This window comes from Malaclemys terrapin, chromosome 7, assembly GCF_027887155.1.
Source record: "Malaclemys terrapin pileata isolate rMalTer1 chromosome 7, rMalTer1.hap1, whole genome shotgun sequence".
NCBI lineage: Eukaryota > Metazoa > Chordata > Testudines > Emydidae > Malaclemys > Malaclemys terrapin.
The window spans coordinates 11011801-11027325 of record NC_071511.1 but is presented as its reverse complement, the minus strand read 5'-3'; the positions used below and the strand labels follow the sequence as shown (position 1 = coordinate 11027325).

Below are 15525 nucleotides of genomic sequence, written 5' to 3'. Positions count from 1 at the left end.
ACTAATTACTGCATTCTTGTCTGACTATACATGTTTATGTCAGATAGTCACAACAATAAAGTTATTAACTAGATAGTAAAACTGCTTATGGTTTTAGAGTTATCTCAGAGTAAAATGAACTGAAAAGGACACTACAGTATTCACACAGTTATTCAAAACAATTGAAATGAGATTGCTGTATGTATTATTTGCCTAGAAGAAACTGTTAGTAACTTTGACACCAATCCTCCAAGTTGTTCTGCTTGGGTAGACTCCGTAAAGTCAGTGGGGTACTGTTCAGGCACAGGAATCTACGTGTGTGGAACAATTTGCTGGATAGAAGTCTTTAATTGTAGGCTTAAATCTGCATTGCTAATATACACTAAACGGTTTCTTTGTTTGACTGTTTGTAGTTCACCTTCATCTTATTCCAACCTGCAGGGGATAAGGATTACATAAAGATATCAGAAATATGTACAGCATTTATTATGGTAGATTATAGACAATTTACTAACTAAAGTTTTGTTTATGTACATAATACCAATAGGTAGAAGTACTAGCCGTTTCTATCAGCTCTAACTGTAATACCAAGGCCATATAAATTGGTTACTGCATGAATTATTATGTCTTAAAGTGGAAAAGTGAAGTAACTTTGGGGGAAAGCTTTCATGTTCTAATAGCACGTATATTAATTGATCTGTTGCCATGGAATTCCTGCCGAAGTACACATTACACCCATATTAATGCCCCATTAGTTTATTACAGTGAAATTCCAAATTATTAAGGATTGCCCACTGCAATATTAACCGTGTCAATTTGTGCCTAAACAGTCCTGCGATCTCAGGTGCAGAGTGTAGAAGTCAGTGGGGATTTGGGGATACGAAACATGTTGTAGGGCTGGGCCCTAGAATTGCAAGAACAATAATGCCTGTTTTTTTGTCTGTGTCTTTATTGCAATAGTTTTCATTAAGTATTGCAGATTTGAGGCACTAATGAAAAATAGTGCATCTTTTTCTTTGTAACCAAGAGAAAAGCCCAAACAGAATTTATAGTGTTTGAAACACCGAAGGCATTTGGCCATTTTTTATTTAAGCAGCTCAGTCTGTATCTAAAAAGTGTGGTGCAGGTGAGCAGAACTGATTGAAGTAGATTTAACAAGAATAGCACCCAATTTTAATTATTACAATCAACATGCAATCAATAGCAGGTACATTATGAGTCAAAAAGCAGTAGAATTGTAAAATATGGGGGAAAATACTGGATCCAGGTCAAAGCTTTTTTTTATTTCATTGTTTACTGTTTCCACTTTAGGCCAATGTCTTAAAAACAAAATAAATGTAATTATCTAATTGTGCATAAAAACAAATTATGCAGTGAAAGGCATAGCATTATGACCCAGAATTAAGGCTAAGATTTTGTCATGGATATTTTTGGAAAAGTCACAGACAGGTCACGGGCAATAATACAAAATTAATGGAAGCCCGTGACTTGTCCCTGACTTTTACTAAAAATATCCATGACAAAATGGGGAGCCTGGGCATCTGCCGGTGGGCTGGGAGCTCCAAGGGTCCCCACCATCCATGTGGGCTTGGAGCTCCCCGGTCACCCCGCCACAGCGGCGACAGGGGAACCCCACAGCTCCTTGCCTCCACAGGCAGCAGGGGACTCTGCAGATCCCAGCTGGCGCTGGTTGAAGTCACGGAGGTCTTTGGCAGTCACTGATTCTGTGACTTCCATAATCTCTGTGACTAAATCGCAGCCTTTCCCATAATGCATAGCTTTTCAGTAAGGCAGACTTGGTAGTGGCACCTATCATCCTAATAGCTCACCTTAGTATTAGGCCGTTCAGCATCGCTTCTAAACTCTTATTTATTCTTTTTGTTCCTGTTGCCTTTCCAGGATGAACTCAGTGATGTTATTGACGTTAAGGATCCAGACTTAACTCCTGCAGATGGACGCAGACAGAAACGACTGGAGACTGAGGCTGCTAAGTTTGATCCTGATCATTATCTGTAAGTACTGCTTTATTCCTCCTGATGGAGTGAATTTACATCAGCTAAAATAAATGTATTTTGTCATTTAATAGACGATGGATTTTAAAATCTCTTTTGAAAAAAATGGGTTTACTTTTTATTTGCCTGACTCTTCATGTCTCGTAACACTAGTCTTTAGAGGGTATTCATAAGTGTGACAGCGACACAAGAGATTGCTCATCCACTTCAGGCTTACTTTGCTGCTCAATTAAACTCAGAGGCCATTCTGTACTCAAGCAGAGCTGCTGCTGCGAACTGCAGAATATTATTTCATAGTTGACCTCTCAAGCATCAGGGTAACCAGTCCTTGCCAGCATTTTAGGTTGTAGACATCATAGTTTTGTTTTCTCCTGAGTAACAATGGCAGTCAACCCATCTTAACCATGAGCAGGTAAACATTCTCTTTTTAGATGGATTCTACAGTGTTTCTCTGAGTTCTGTAATCATTTGACTTTTGCTTAAGTCACCCTTCACTTGTTGCTCAGATCCCATCCCCTTGTTAGTGAGCCCTTTGTTCTGAGGAATGAGCACAGAATTTGGGCAGAGACTGGGTGCGCACTCTCAAGCAAAATTCTTTATGCTCCTTTCCCAGATTATTTGTTTCTGTGTAAGGCAGGTAGAAATAGATCTTATCTGCCTTTCAAGGAAATTCTTTCAAAATTGAACCTTTCAAATGAAGGAAAGGACAAAAACTCATGGATAGATACACAGCCTGAAAAATTGCAAATAAATGACTTCCTTTCAGGGGGGTTCTTTTCCACATTTAGACCTCAGACACCTCTCTTCAGCTGGTGGCAAAATGACAGTCTGCAGTAGGAAGAAATTATTTTTGGTTTCTATAAACTTTGAGGCAGAAGTTGTCAATCCCCCTTAATCCAGTCTGCATGTTTCAGGACAAAGAGTGTACTTCACAACCACAGAGCTCTTCTCAAAGACATACTCCAGGGGGAGTAGAAAGTGTCTCTTTCCTCAATCAAATCTTTTGAAAATAGTTTTTACTGCAGCTGGAATAGTTTGATATTAATCTGATGTCAATTACAGGAATGGTAAATTTCAGCCTGAGAGAGACAGTCTTGTAGCCTGTACAGTGAGGCTAAATTCTTTGAAATCAGTAGACATTTGGGGTTCATAGGCTGCAGGATCAAGCCTATTAATAGCGTTTGTATTTTCATGTGTGTATTTTGATATTTAAAAAAATACCATTATTAAACTGACTCCAGTGGCACTTTTCATCATTTGTGTGTCCCAAAATGGTACCACAGATGTATTTTGGTCTGCATAGGGCATGTGTCTACCAGAATTTTAGACACTGTGACTTTCAAATGATTAATGCATTTTTGAAAATCAAGTGAACTATCTTCAACAGTATGTAATAAACCCCACCCAGTGGAATCACATGTTTTGGCCATGTGACAGTCTTAAACTTACTTCATGGTTGTTTAACACATAAGTCTGTCTTTCATGTGCAATTTGTCTTTTGATACTGAAAAAAAGGTGATTTGAACCTCTCCTCTTATCAGCAGGTGAGACCCACCGTCTATGATTCCCTGAAGTTCCTTCTTCCATCTTAGTGCAGTGTCCTTTCTTGTCAGTTGCATTTTCCAGGAAAAAGCAGCTTTCATATTTCTCTCTTGGAGTTGTAATTGTCCTCATGGATTATAAAGGAGGGTAGCTGCTGTGGAAATAACAGGTGTGTGTACCACAGCCGCAGACTAGACAAGGAGATGACTTAGCAATTGGGGAAATAATACTTTCATAATGTTCTGTCAAAGACTTAAATCTCCCTCTTCCTTTTTATTCTATGGGCAGCTCTCAAAGCTTGGATTTTTGTAATAGAATTCTATCTTTCCTTACACCACTCAGAGTCTCCAATGAAGGAAAAAAATGACTGTGGAAGGGAAGATGGTACATGTAGAGGCCATACGTAAGGCAGTGGAGGCAAACAGGAAATACTGTCTGTGAAGGAAAAAATAGGCTGGGCTATACATTAAATACATTAAAAGAACCTGCTATTTATTACTATAAGAATAAACAGACTGTACTTTGTATTTTAAATATTTGGGTAGTACTTGTGAATATTAAGAAATAGTTTCTGCATTTTTACCATAAATTGTAGTCCCAAATGTTCTTGTTTGTTTCATTACTGTTTGGCCTGAAAGGCAAGATAGGATGATAGCAGAAAACTTGGAATTTTGAAAATCCTCCAACAGTACATCCTTTGTTCATTAGATAATGGAGAGAGAAAATGGACAAAACATAGGAACAAGTGTCTCATAAGTGCAGGCTTGAAAACTTTGCTAGGCATGTACTGGGCTGCAGGCTAAACCTATTAGGTAGGTACACAAGGTGATGGCTAGTGTGGTGGGAGATGGGGTGTGACTCTAAGGAGGTCCAGAGGCAACACCCTGCAGGGAAATCCAGGCCCCAGCCTTTGCATCTCCAGCTGCTGGAAAAAATGGGGATGGTGCAGTGATTTCTAAATGTGTGGCGATTTCTAAATGTGTTCTCTATTTTGACGTATAGAGCCCTAAATGAGTTGAGCCAGGCCTGCTTGAGAGGCCACCTTTCAACGTGTAACACTGCCATTTCTGCAGTCAGCATAGATGCTTTGAGCTGGAGCCCCCTTGCTGTGAAATGGAGTTTTCTGGCAGCATGGCAGTAAGGGCTGTCAGCTTTGGAAACTTTTTCTTCCTAACTGGTCCAAAATTTGTCAACATTCAGGACTTCCTGCATTGCGCATCTATTACCCTAAGCTTTGGGGGGAAAAAGGAGTGTATTGTTTAGGTTTTCATCTAATCTTTGGTTAATTATTTTTTGGTGTTGAGGCAAGGAGCTGATTTTGGTTAGGTTTGTTTTTAACGTGATTGTACTTCTAGTAGGGCTATCAATTAATCACAGTTAACTCATGCAATTAACTCAAAAAAATAATCACGATTAAAAAATTAATCAGTTTTAATCACACTGTTAAACAATAGAATCCCAACTGAAATTTATTAAATATTTTGGATGTTTTTCTATATTTTCAAATATATTGATTTCAGTTACAACACAGAATGCAAAGTGTACAGTGCTCACTTGATATTATTTTGATTAACAATATTTGCACTGTAAAAATGATAAACAAAAGAAAGTTTTTCAATTCACCTCATACAAGTACTGTATTGCATTCTCTTTATTGTGAAAGTGCAACTTACAAACATAGATTTTTTTTGTTACATAACTGCACTCAAAAACAAAACAATGCAAAACTTTAGAGCCTACAAGTCCACTCAGTCCTACTTCTCGTTCAGCCAATCGCTAAGACAAACAAGTTTGTTTACATTTATGGGAGATAATGCTGCCCACTTCTTATTTATGTTGTCACCAGAACATGAGAACAGGCATTTGCATGGGACTTTATTAGCCCGCATTGCAAGTAGGGATGTAAATACTGTTTAAATAGTTAGCCATTTAAATTATTTAAAAATATTTTGTTTAAATGGTTAACTGATTAAGGGCCGGCAGCTGGGGCTGCACTGGCCGGGTGGCATTGCTCTGGGTGGTGCGGCAGGGGCCACGCTGGCTGGTGCAGGGCCATTGGGATCGGCGGGCTGGCCAACGCAGGGCCGCTGGGGCCGGCCGGCCTGGAGGTTAATGGTTAAGGCAGGTTAACCAGTAAGGCTAATGCTTACTGCTTAACCGGTTAACATTTTACATCCCTAATTGCGACATATTTACGTGCCAGCTATACTAAACATTCGTATGTCCCTTTGTGCTTTGGCCATCATTCCAGAGGACACGCTTCCATGCTGATGGTGCTTGTTAAAAAATGAGTTTATTAAATTTGTGACTGAACTCCATGGGGGAGAATTGTATGTCTCTGGCTCTATTTTACCCGCACTCTGCCATATATTTCATGTTACAGCAGTCTCAGATGATGACCCAGCACATGTTCATTTTAAAAACACTTTACTGCAGATTTGACAAAATGCAAAGAAGGTACCAATACGAAATTTCTAAAGATAGCTACAGTACTCAGCCAAAGATTTAAGAATCTGCAGTGCCTTCCAAAATCTGAGAGGATGAGGTGTGGAGGAGCATGCTTTCAGAAGTCTTAAAAGAGCAACACTCCGATGCAAAAACCACAGAACCCGAACCACCGAAAAAGAAAATCAACTTTCTGCTGGTGGCATCTGACTCAGATGATGAAAATGAACATGCGTTGGTCCGCACTGCTTTGGATTGTTATCGAGCAGAACCTGTCATCAGCATGGACGCATGTCCTCTGGAATGGTGGTTGAAGCATGAAGGAACATGTGAATCTTTAGCGCAGCTGGCATGTAAATATCTTGCGACGCCGGCTACAACAGTGCCATGCGAACGCCTGTTCTCACTTTCAGGTGACATTGTGAACAGGAAGCAGGCAGCATTATCTCCTGAAAATGTAAACAAACTTGTTTGTCTGAGCGATTGGCTGAACAAGAAATGAGACTGAGTGAACTTGTAGGCTCTAAAGTTTTATATTGTTTTGTTTTTTGAACGCAGTTTTTTTTGTACATAATTCTACATTCGTAAGTTCAACTGTCATGATAAATGGATTGCACTACAGTACTTGTATGTGGTGAATTGAAAAATACTATTTTTTTTTACAGTGCAAACATTTGTAATCAAAAATAAATATAAAGTGAGCACTGTAAACTTTGTATTCTGTTATAATTGAAATCAATATATTTGAAAATGTTGAAAACATCCAAAATATTTAAATAAATTGTATTCTTCTATTGATTAATAGTGTGATTAATAGATTAATTTTTTTAATTGCGCGATTAATTGTAATTAACTTTTTTTAATCGTTTGAGAGCCCTAATTTTTAGTGTATGCCACTAGAGAATCTGCGATGGTGTTTTTTTTGTATGTGTACTATACATTGAAATAAATAACAAGTGACTCTTTTCTCCAGTGCTGACTTTTTTGAAGATGTGGTCATTCAGCATGTTTTGAAGTACAAGCCCTGGTGGGTTGATGCTTATGCAAAAAAGATGGCTTCCCAGGGAAGGAATCCTCAGGAACATGTTAGTCAAACAACGTTCGGTAAGAGTGTATACATTTCATTTAATTTTTATTGCTTCTGTTCCCTATTACTTGCCAGAAAGCTGTCTTCAAGATGAAAAGTCATGGTTCTAGCTAGCAATTTCCAGTCATGTAATACTAATACCACCCTTTGTCATTATTTATTTCAAGGATGATTATAATGGTTCTTTTTTTTTTTTTTTTTTCTTTTAAAGAGTTGAGTCTCTGTTTGGATAGGAGATATATATTGGTCATCTCTCCTGCAGCATTTATATATAAACTACTAGAGTTTTGTGCAATTTGTTATTATGCAACCTCGTATCTTCAGAAGAAACTATAGTTCTAGTTCTGTCATCTGTTCTCAAGGATTATATTAGACACATCAGTGATCTGTGAAGACGCAGCTCCCTTTTAAGTCTTTGCTATAGATTTTATGGACCTCATGGAAACCTCTCAAGAGTTGACAGTCATGAAATGTAATTTCAAATTAAAACAGTCTTTGTTTGGACATTATATTAGCTAGTAGGTGCGAGTGCTCCGTGTATTACTAGTATATCTCCTTTTTTCAGATTTTCGTAAGTCATTGTTCTCCTGATACCCGATATTTCCTTTTTTGAAAATACAGTAGTAATTGATTTATGTATCCACTTGTGAATATGATGGACACTGTACTGCAAGTCTCATTGTTCAGAATCATTTGCCTAAAACTGCCTTAATATCAGCCAATATTTCTATACATTATATGAATCATCTTTAGAAACTTGTATATTGTTCCACGGGTGGTTATTCCACATATATATTTTTTTTATGTATCCTATAGGCTTCTTTCTATTCCTTGTTTTATGGCCTACAAGATGTGTTTCATCTTTAGAGGATGAACCTGTGACAGTACTATTAATGGGTATCTGTGTGAGATTACTGATTTTATATATAGTGGTTTTAGAGTTGACTGCTACCTTTATATATGTCCTCTGATTGTCATATCATCTCCTAGATGACTTAGGACAGGGTTGGGCAAACTACGTCCCGCGGGCCGGATCCGGACCTTCAGGGCTTTGGATCCGGCCTGTGGCTCCGCCGGCACCAAGTCCCTGTGGCCTCCGGGCGCGGGGGCAGAGGGCTCCATGTGTTGCCTCCAGGCACCGCCCCCCCGCAGCTCCCATTGACCGGGAATGGGGAACCGTGGCCAATAGGAGCTTCGGGGGAGGTACCTGGAGGCGTGGCAAAGGCAGCACACGCAGAGCCCTTCACCCCCACCCTCCCAGGGGCCACAGCGCTTCTGGGAGCGGCGTGGGGACAGGGACAGGGCAGACAGGCAGGGAGCCTGCCCTGGCCCCGTGTGCGACACTGCCACCCCGGAGCCACTCTAGGTAAGTGGTGCCGGGCCAGAGCCCGAACCCCTCCTGCACCCTGCCCGCCAACTCTCTGCCCTGAGCCCCCTGCCAGCATCTCGCACTCCTCCTGCACCCCTGCCCTGAGCCCCTTCCTGCACACCGCACCCCCTCCTACACCCCGCACTCTTACACACCCCAACCCCCTGCCATGGCCCTGCACACAATTTCCCCACCCAGATGTGCCCTCAGCCCAAGAAGTTTGCCCACCCCGACTTAAGAACACAGGATTTGCCATGCTAAATGATAATTGTTAATTAATCAAACATGGGATCCATATATATAAATATTACTTTGTGTTTCTAGGCCAGAGGTGGGCAAACTTTGGCCTGCGGGGCCGTCCTGCCTGGCCCCATAGCTCCTGGCTGTCCCCGGCCCCTCCCCTGCTGTCCCCCCTCCCCTGCAGCCTCAGCTTGCCGTGCCAGCAGCACAATGGTGTGGCTGGCTCCGGACGGATGGCGCGGCTCGGGCAGATTTACCAGTTAACACAGGGTGCTCTTTCAGGGGCCCCCCAACAACAGGGGGACCCAGGGCCGGGCACTTGGCCCCTCAGCATTGGCACACCCGCCGCAGGGGGGAGGGGCTGCACTGCAGGGGCAGGGAAGCAGGCGGGAGCACGGGGAATGTGGGCGGAGGACTCGGGAGGAGCACTGGGCAGCTGCGCAGCCGGCTGGAGAGAAGCGGCGCTTTGGAGGGGAAACCGCTGCTTCTCTCCGGCCGTGTGGCTGCCCCTGCTCCTCCTGAACCCTCCTCCACCCGTGTTCGCAGGGCCACATTCTGAAAGGGGTGGGGAGGATAGATGGGGGTGGGATTCCAGGGGGGCGCTTAGGGGCAGGGGGTCCCAGGAGGGGGCAGTCAGGGGACAGGGAGCAGGGGGGTTGGATGGGGGTGGGGTCCCGGGGGTCAGTTAAGTGTGGGGATTCCGGGAGGGGGTGGTCAGGGGACAAGGAGCAGGGGATTGGAAGGGTTGGGGGCTATGAGGGGGGCGGGAAGTGAGAGGGGGTGGATAGGGGGCAGGCTGTTTAGGGAGGCACAGCCTTCCTTACCTTGGGCCAAAAAGTTTGTCCACCCCTGTTCTAGGCTCTTGTTCCTTGTACTCTGAGCTTTTACACAGGAAATAGAAGGGAATCTGGGTAAACAGAGTGCGTTGCAACAGCTCTGGTGCATTCTCTCATTGATCTCCATCCAGCCATTGCAGTGAGGCATTGTTAACACACACATCACATACATTGGAGACACAGTAGATTAAAGACATTGGACAAAAGTGCGAGAGACTTGGAAACAAAAAAGTAGCGAGGTTTATTTCTTTTGTTTGCTCTCACTGTTCACTTCTCATTTAATAAAGTTGTGACCACATTTGGCCATGTTATAGAATACAACGAAAATGAAGAACAGTGGGCAGATTATATAGATAGAATAAATAGGGGTTTTTTTGCAAATAATGTTCCTAAAAAAAACAAAACCTTGGGCTTTACAGGAAATTACTCAGAAATTTCTCAAAAGCCTGACAAGCCTTAGTGACCCAACTAGGAAAAGTTATGCAGCGATTGGGACAGTCCTAAGGGACCATCTCTTTCCCAGACGGCTCATTATAGGGGAGACATTTAGTTTTGATGTCACAAACATGATCAGAACCCCTCAGTCTGTTGGCTGAATTTAAGAAACTCATGGCATTTTGTGAATCTCGTGTAAATTTAAATGACTCCTTAAAGGACTGAATGGTGTTTGGATTATGTAATGACAGCAGCCAAAAGAAATTGTTGACTGAGAGAGAGAGTTGAAAGAAAAGAAGCTACTATTGTGTCAATGGAAACTTCAGCAAGAGATGACAGGGAACTGAGTGAGAGTCTGACACCAATGGAGGCTGTTGAATCCTGATTTAGATGTGATAGAAGAAATCACCATGAGAGGGAGTGCAGGTTCCACTTGGAGATTTGTCATTAATGCAGATGCATAAGGGGGCAGGAAGCCTCAAAGATACAGAAAGTATGTACATGCTATGGAGGAGCAATCAGTGAGCAATCTGATGAGTTCTCTGTGTTTGGAGAAAGTATTAAAGCAATAAAATCCAAGACAGTGCAGCCATTTTGAGTTATAATGAAGATTCAAGGAATTCCTATTTATACAGAGTTGGGGGTAGCAGGGATGTCACAAAAATAGTTTACTGGGTACTTAAAAGGAAAATGCAAGTTAACTGTCTCCAGATCTGTATTAGTGATATAGTCTGGAAAAGAACTGATACGCATCAGGCTATTGCCAAAGTGGAAGTGATATCGAAAGTGCACATGTAGGAATTGACACTGTATATTGTGGAAAGGGAAGGATTTCTCTTACTGGTTGTGAGTGGCTGCGTTATCCAATAGGACTGGGCAGACATCTGATTGCAGTAGGCAAAGGTGCCATGTGTGCCTGAACCAAAGCTTGTTGAAATCAATGGGGAAGGCTTTTAATGATTTCAGAGAGCTTTGTATCATGCCCATATTAAAAAGGAGGGCTAGGGCCAATGCCCAACTGCACAGTGTCAGAGAGTTTAAAAATACAGGCACTTTAGTGGCACAAACTAATATTGCATGTATTATAATATCCTTTGAGATTGATTTAGATGATGCCCATTGTATGATAAACCTGTAGCTTGTTGGGCATGTCAGTTTGTATACCACTGAAAGTGTTTGTTGTGTGCCATACTGAATGTACAGCAGTGCCCATAGGGGCTGCCCTGTGCCCTCCCATGCAAGGGCATAAGGTGTGGAGTCGCCACTACCCTCCCTTGGTTCCTTCTTACTGCCCTCCTACTGCCTTCAGTGAGAGAGAACCCAGTGAGTATCCATCCTGCTACCCCGGCTAAGCTTCAGACTTATTCCTGTTCAAACTATTTGAAGAATATTTCTTGAATGTTTCTTTTTTATTATATAGGGACAAGGTAGTGTTAAGGTCTCAGCCAAAATTCATCCTCAGAGTGATCTGAAACTTCATCTGAATCAATCCATCAAAAGACCACATTTGGCATTGGGAGCAAATAAATTGAACACTAGATGTTTCCAGGACTTTGCTTTGTTATATTGATAGGACAAAACCATTGAGATTCACCCTCTCTGTTTATGGCTATAGATGGGTGTTGTCAAGGTTAAGCCAGCTCATCTCTGAGAATATCAGAATTGGCTACAACAGTGTATCTCCTGGTGTTAACAGTTGGCTGGTGAATCTCTCCCACTGAACATGAAGACTCATTACAAAGTGACATTTGCATTCTTCAGACAATATAAGAGATGTACAAGGCGATGACATGGAGTAACCCCCTAACTTTTGTCAAACACTGTGGACTTAGCAGCTGGGTCAAGACTAAGTTTAGGAGAGCAGTATTACAATCAAGGTTTGACTGATGCAGCTGAAACTCCTCATTCCTCCCATCCTGAGGGGTAATTCTTGCCAGTCACCTGTAGTGGGATCCACACTCGTAGTGGGATCCACCCTTTCTTGAAGAAGGAAGGATAGTTACAGTACTTGCCTTATGGTATCTTTGGTTCTTCAAGATGATGATGTCACTGTGGATCCCCTAACCTGTCCTCTATCCCTGCTTTTCAGAATTCTCAGCTACCAAGGGCTTTGAATTGCAAGGGAACCGAAGGAGGGTTTGTGGTCACTGCTCTTGCATAGAAGCATGAGGAGGCACAGGGTGCATTTGCAGCCTTAAGGGACACTGTTGTGTTTGTTTAAAAATAAATAAATAAATCTGATCTCATGCTCATCAGATGCAGGCACACCTACAGTGGGTTCCATGTTGACAACATCTCAAAGAACCAGTTACTGTAGAGTAGGTAACTACTTCTGTCCTTTATCAGCCTGTCTTTCCATGGCTTGAAAAGCAATGCTTGTGGAGTACATGTGTTAAGCTTTCACGTGTGTATAGTTTGTATGCTGTGTAGTTTTGTAGAAAACAAGACGATACACATTTACTCTTACCATGTTATCTTATATCATCAGTTCTTCTTCGAGTGCTTGCTCATATCCATTCCATTAGGTGTGTGCGCGCCGCGTGCACGATCGTCGGAAGATTTTCTACCCTAGCAACACCGGCGGGTCGGCTGTGGAGCCCCCTAGAGTGGCGCCTTCATGGCGCTGAATATATACCCCAGCCGACCCGGCGCCCCCTCAGTTCCTTCTTACCGCCCCTGACGGTCGTTGGAACTGTGGAGCGCGGCATAGCTGTTCTCCACTCTCCCTAGCTTAGTTAGTTATTCGCAGTTGTAGTTATAGTTATAGTTCTAGTGTTTGTAGTTTAATAGTTAAATAGTTTTTAAAGTTGTTAGATTTGTTATAATAGTCCAGGGGACTAAGGGGGTCGTCGCCCCCTTTCTCCCCCGGCCGCGGGCCCGGGCTCATGCCCAGAGCTCCCGGCTTCAAGCAGTGCGCCTCCTGCGCTAAACCTATGCCCACGAGCGACCCGCACGACTCTTGTCTGAAGTGCCTGGGAGAGTCCCACCAAAGAGATAAGTGCAAGATCTGTAAGGCCTTCAGACCAAGGACCAAGAAAGAGCGGGACTTTCGGCTCCGGCAACTCCTGATGGAGGCGGCACTTAGCCCGGACACTCCTTCTACGAGCCAGGCCCAGGCACCTAGCGCCTCGGTGCGCAGTGCCCCAGCAGCACCGGCAATGCCGACAACGCGGGCGGTGTCGGACAAACCTCCCCGGCACCGGACCTCGTCGGCACCGCAGCAGGCACCTCGGCGCCGGTCATTATCCCCGGGGCATAAAAAAGCCCATAAGACGGGGACCTCTGTACCGAAGACGCCGGCTCCCCCAGTGCCGGGGGTAGAGCCGAGTGCGCCGGTGGAGCACCGGAAACAGGTGCCTCCAGCACTGTCGACTCCGGCACCGAGGCCGTTGAGTCCGGTGCAGATAGCGTCTCCACCGAGACCGGCAGTAATACAACTCCCGTCGACTCCGGAGACCTTCGTGGCGGCGAGAGACTTGATAGCTCTCACGGAGCCGGCACCGCCTCAACCACTGGCACCGACGGCACCGTTGACCCACCCGGTCCAGTCAAGGGGGAAACCTGCCTTGATGCGCCCTCCATCACAAGGGCTGGAACCTCGGCACTGGTCCAGGTCCAGAAGCAGGTCCCCACGCCGCTCGCGGTCCCGGCACCGAATATCACCTCGGCACCGGTCGTACTCGCGGCCAAGATCTTCGTCGCGGCACCGGTCTACGTCTCGGCACCGCTATGATCGTCGGCACCGATCAACGTCGAGACGTAGTTCTCGGCACCGCTACGGTCGACGCTCGACGTCGAGAGGCCGCTCCCGGCACCGGGCATACTCCAGGTCCTCGTCGAGGTCCAGATCCGGCTCCCGGCACCGACGAGGTCATCGGCACCGATCGCGGTCCCGGCACCGTTCGCCGGCACCGCGCAGAGATAGATCATCTCCGGACCGGTACCGTGCGGCACCGCAGCCCACGGGGGTCGTTTCATCTCTCTCGGCACCGCCATGGCCGTCAAGATCGGTGTCTCGCTCCTTGGAGGACCTGTCAAGATCGGCATACCCCCCTCAAGGGCAAGCCGAGGAACGGAACTTGGGCCATTGGCAGGAGATGGCAGAGGACCACTCTCATGGACCATCTCACTGGTCATTTTGGACCCCGTGGGCGTACCACCAGGAGCAAGGGGCTCCAATACCATCGACCTCTCGCTCGGGTCACTCGGTTAGAAGGGCCCCAGAATCCACCATCTCTCGGCCTCCGCCAGGGGGCATGGAGGCTTCCGTGTCCACGCCACCTGACACCATAGACCCGAGTACAGGTGATGCTCCGGCCCAAGAGCAGGGGGATCAGGACCCCCCCTTGGATCCAGTACCACCGGAGGCGTCTTCCTCCTCCTCTCCGGATGAGGCAGTGGCGGGCACTTCATGTACGGGTCCCCCTCCGATAGATCTTCGGGCTCACCAGGATCTCCTGCGTAGGATGGCCCGTAATATGGACCTGCAGGCGGAGGAGATAGTGGAAGTACAGGACCCTATCGTGAACATCCTCAGAGCGGATGCCCCATCGAGGGTGGCGCTACCCCTGATCTGCACGATACAAACCAATGCGGATACGATATGGCAAACTCCTGCCTCTATCCCACCCACAGCGAGAGGGGTGGAAAGGAAGTACTTTGTCCCGTCTAAGGACTACGGGTACTTGTATACCCACCTCCAACCGTGTTCACTGGTGGTGGAATCAGTGAACGCACGAGAGCGCCACGGCCAGCAGGCTGCAGCGCCTAAATCAAAAGAGGCTAAGCGGCTCGATTTGTTTGGCCGTAAGGTTTACTCAGCCGGAGGGCTGCAACTTAGAGCGGCGAACCAACAGGCGCTATTGAGCCGTTACAATTTTAACTCCTGGAACTCTATGGGGAAGTTTAAGGAGTTGATTCCCCAAGAGTCCAGGGAAGAGTTTGGAGCCATGGTAGAGGAGGGTAAGAAGGTGGCTCGGACCTCCTTGCAGGCCTCCTTGGACATAGCAGACTCAGCTGCGAGGACCCTGGCTTCGGGTATCGCTATGCGGAGGATCTCCTGGCTTCAAGTTTCGGGTTTGCCTCCGGAGCTACAGCAAACCCTACAGGATCTGCCCTTTGAGGGACATGGATTGTTCTCGGACAAGACGGACTCTCGCCTGCAGAGCCTCAAGGACTCGAGAACAATCATGCGCTCCCTGGGGATGCATGTTGTGGGCCCTCAGCGCAGACCATTTAGGCCGCAGCCTCAGCGCTTCTACCCCCCCCCGCCTCGTCAGAGACAGGACTCGACCCGGAGGTGAGGGCGAGGTGGTAGAAGAAGGTGGGCCGGCCCTCAACCCGGCCAGAACCAAGGGCCACCTAGACCACCTTCAGGCCCCAGGCAGAACTTTTGAAGGTGCGGTCGAGGACGGCGCCCCAGTCATCCCCCAGGATCCAGCCCCCTCCTTTCGGGATCGTCTCTCCCACTTCCACCGTGCTTGGTCCCTTATAACTTCGGACCGTTGGGTCCTCCGCACAGTGGAGAGGGGATACACTATCCAGTTTTCTTCTATCCCCCCCTCCCACCCCCTTCCCCGT

The 15525-nt window shown here is 45.7% G+C and overlaps 1 protein-coding gene across 6 annotated transcripts in view; it reads left to right on the top strand.

Annotated features, from left to right (window-relative positions):
* Positions 1–15525, top strand: part of SHQ1 (SHQ1, H/ACA ribonucleoprotein assembly factor) — a 110846-nt gene that overhangs the window by 12777 nt on the left and 82544 nt on the right. For all 6 annotated transcript variants that reach the window (XM_054035935.1, XM_054035930.1, XM_054035932.1 and 3 more), the window contains 2 exons: positions 1879–1991; positions 6952–7082. In XM_054035935.1, the coding sequence (XP_053891910.1) occupies positions 1879–1991; positions 6952–7082 (244 nt within the window). The remainder of the gene's footprint in view (positions 1–1878; positions 1992–6951; positions 7083–15525) is intronic.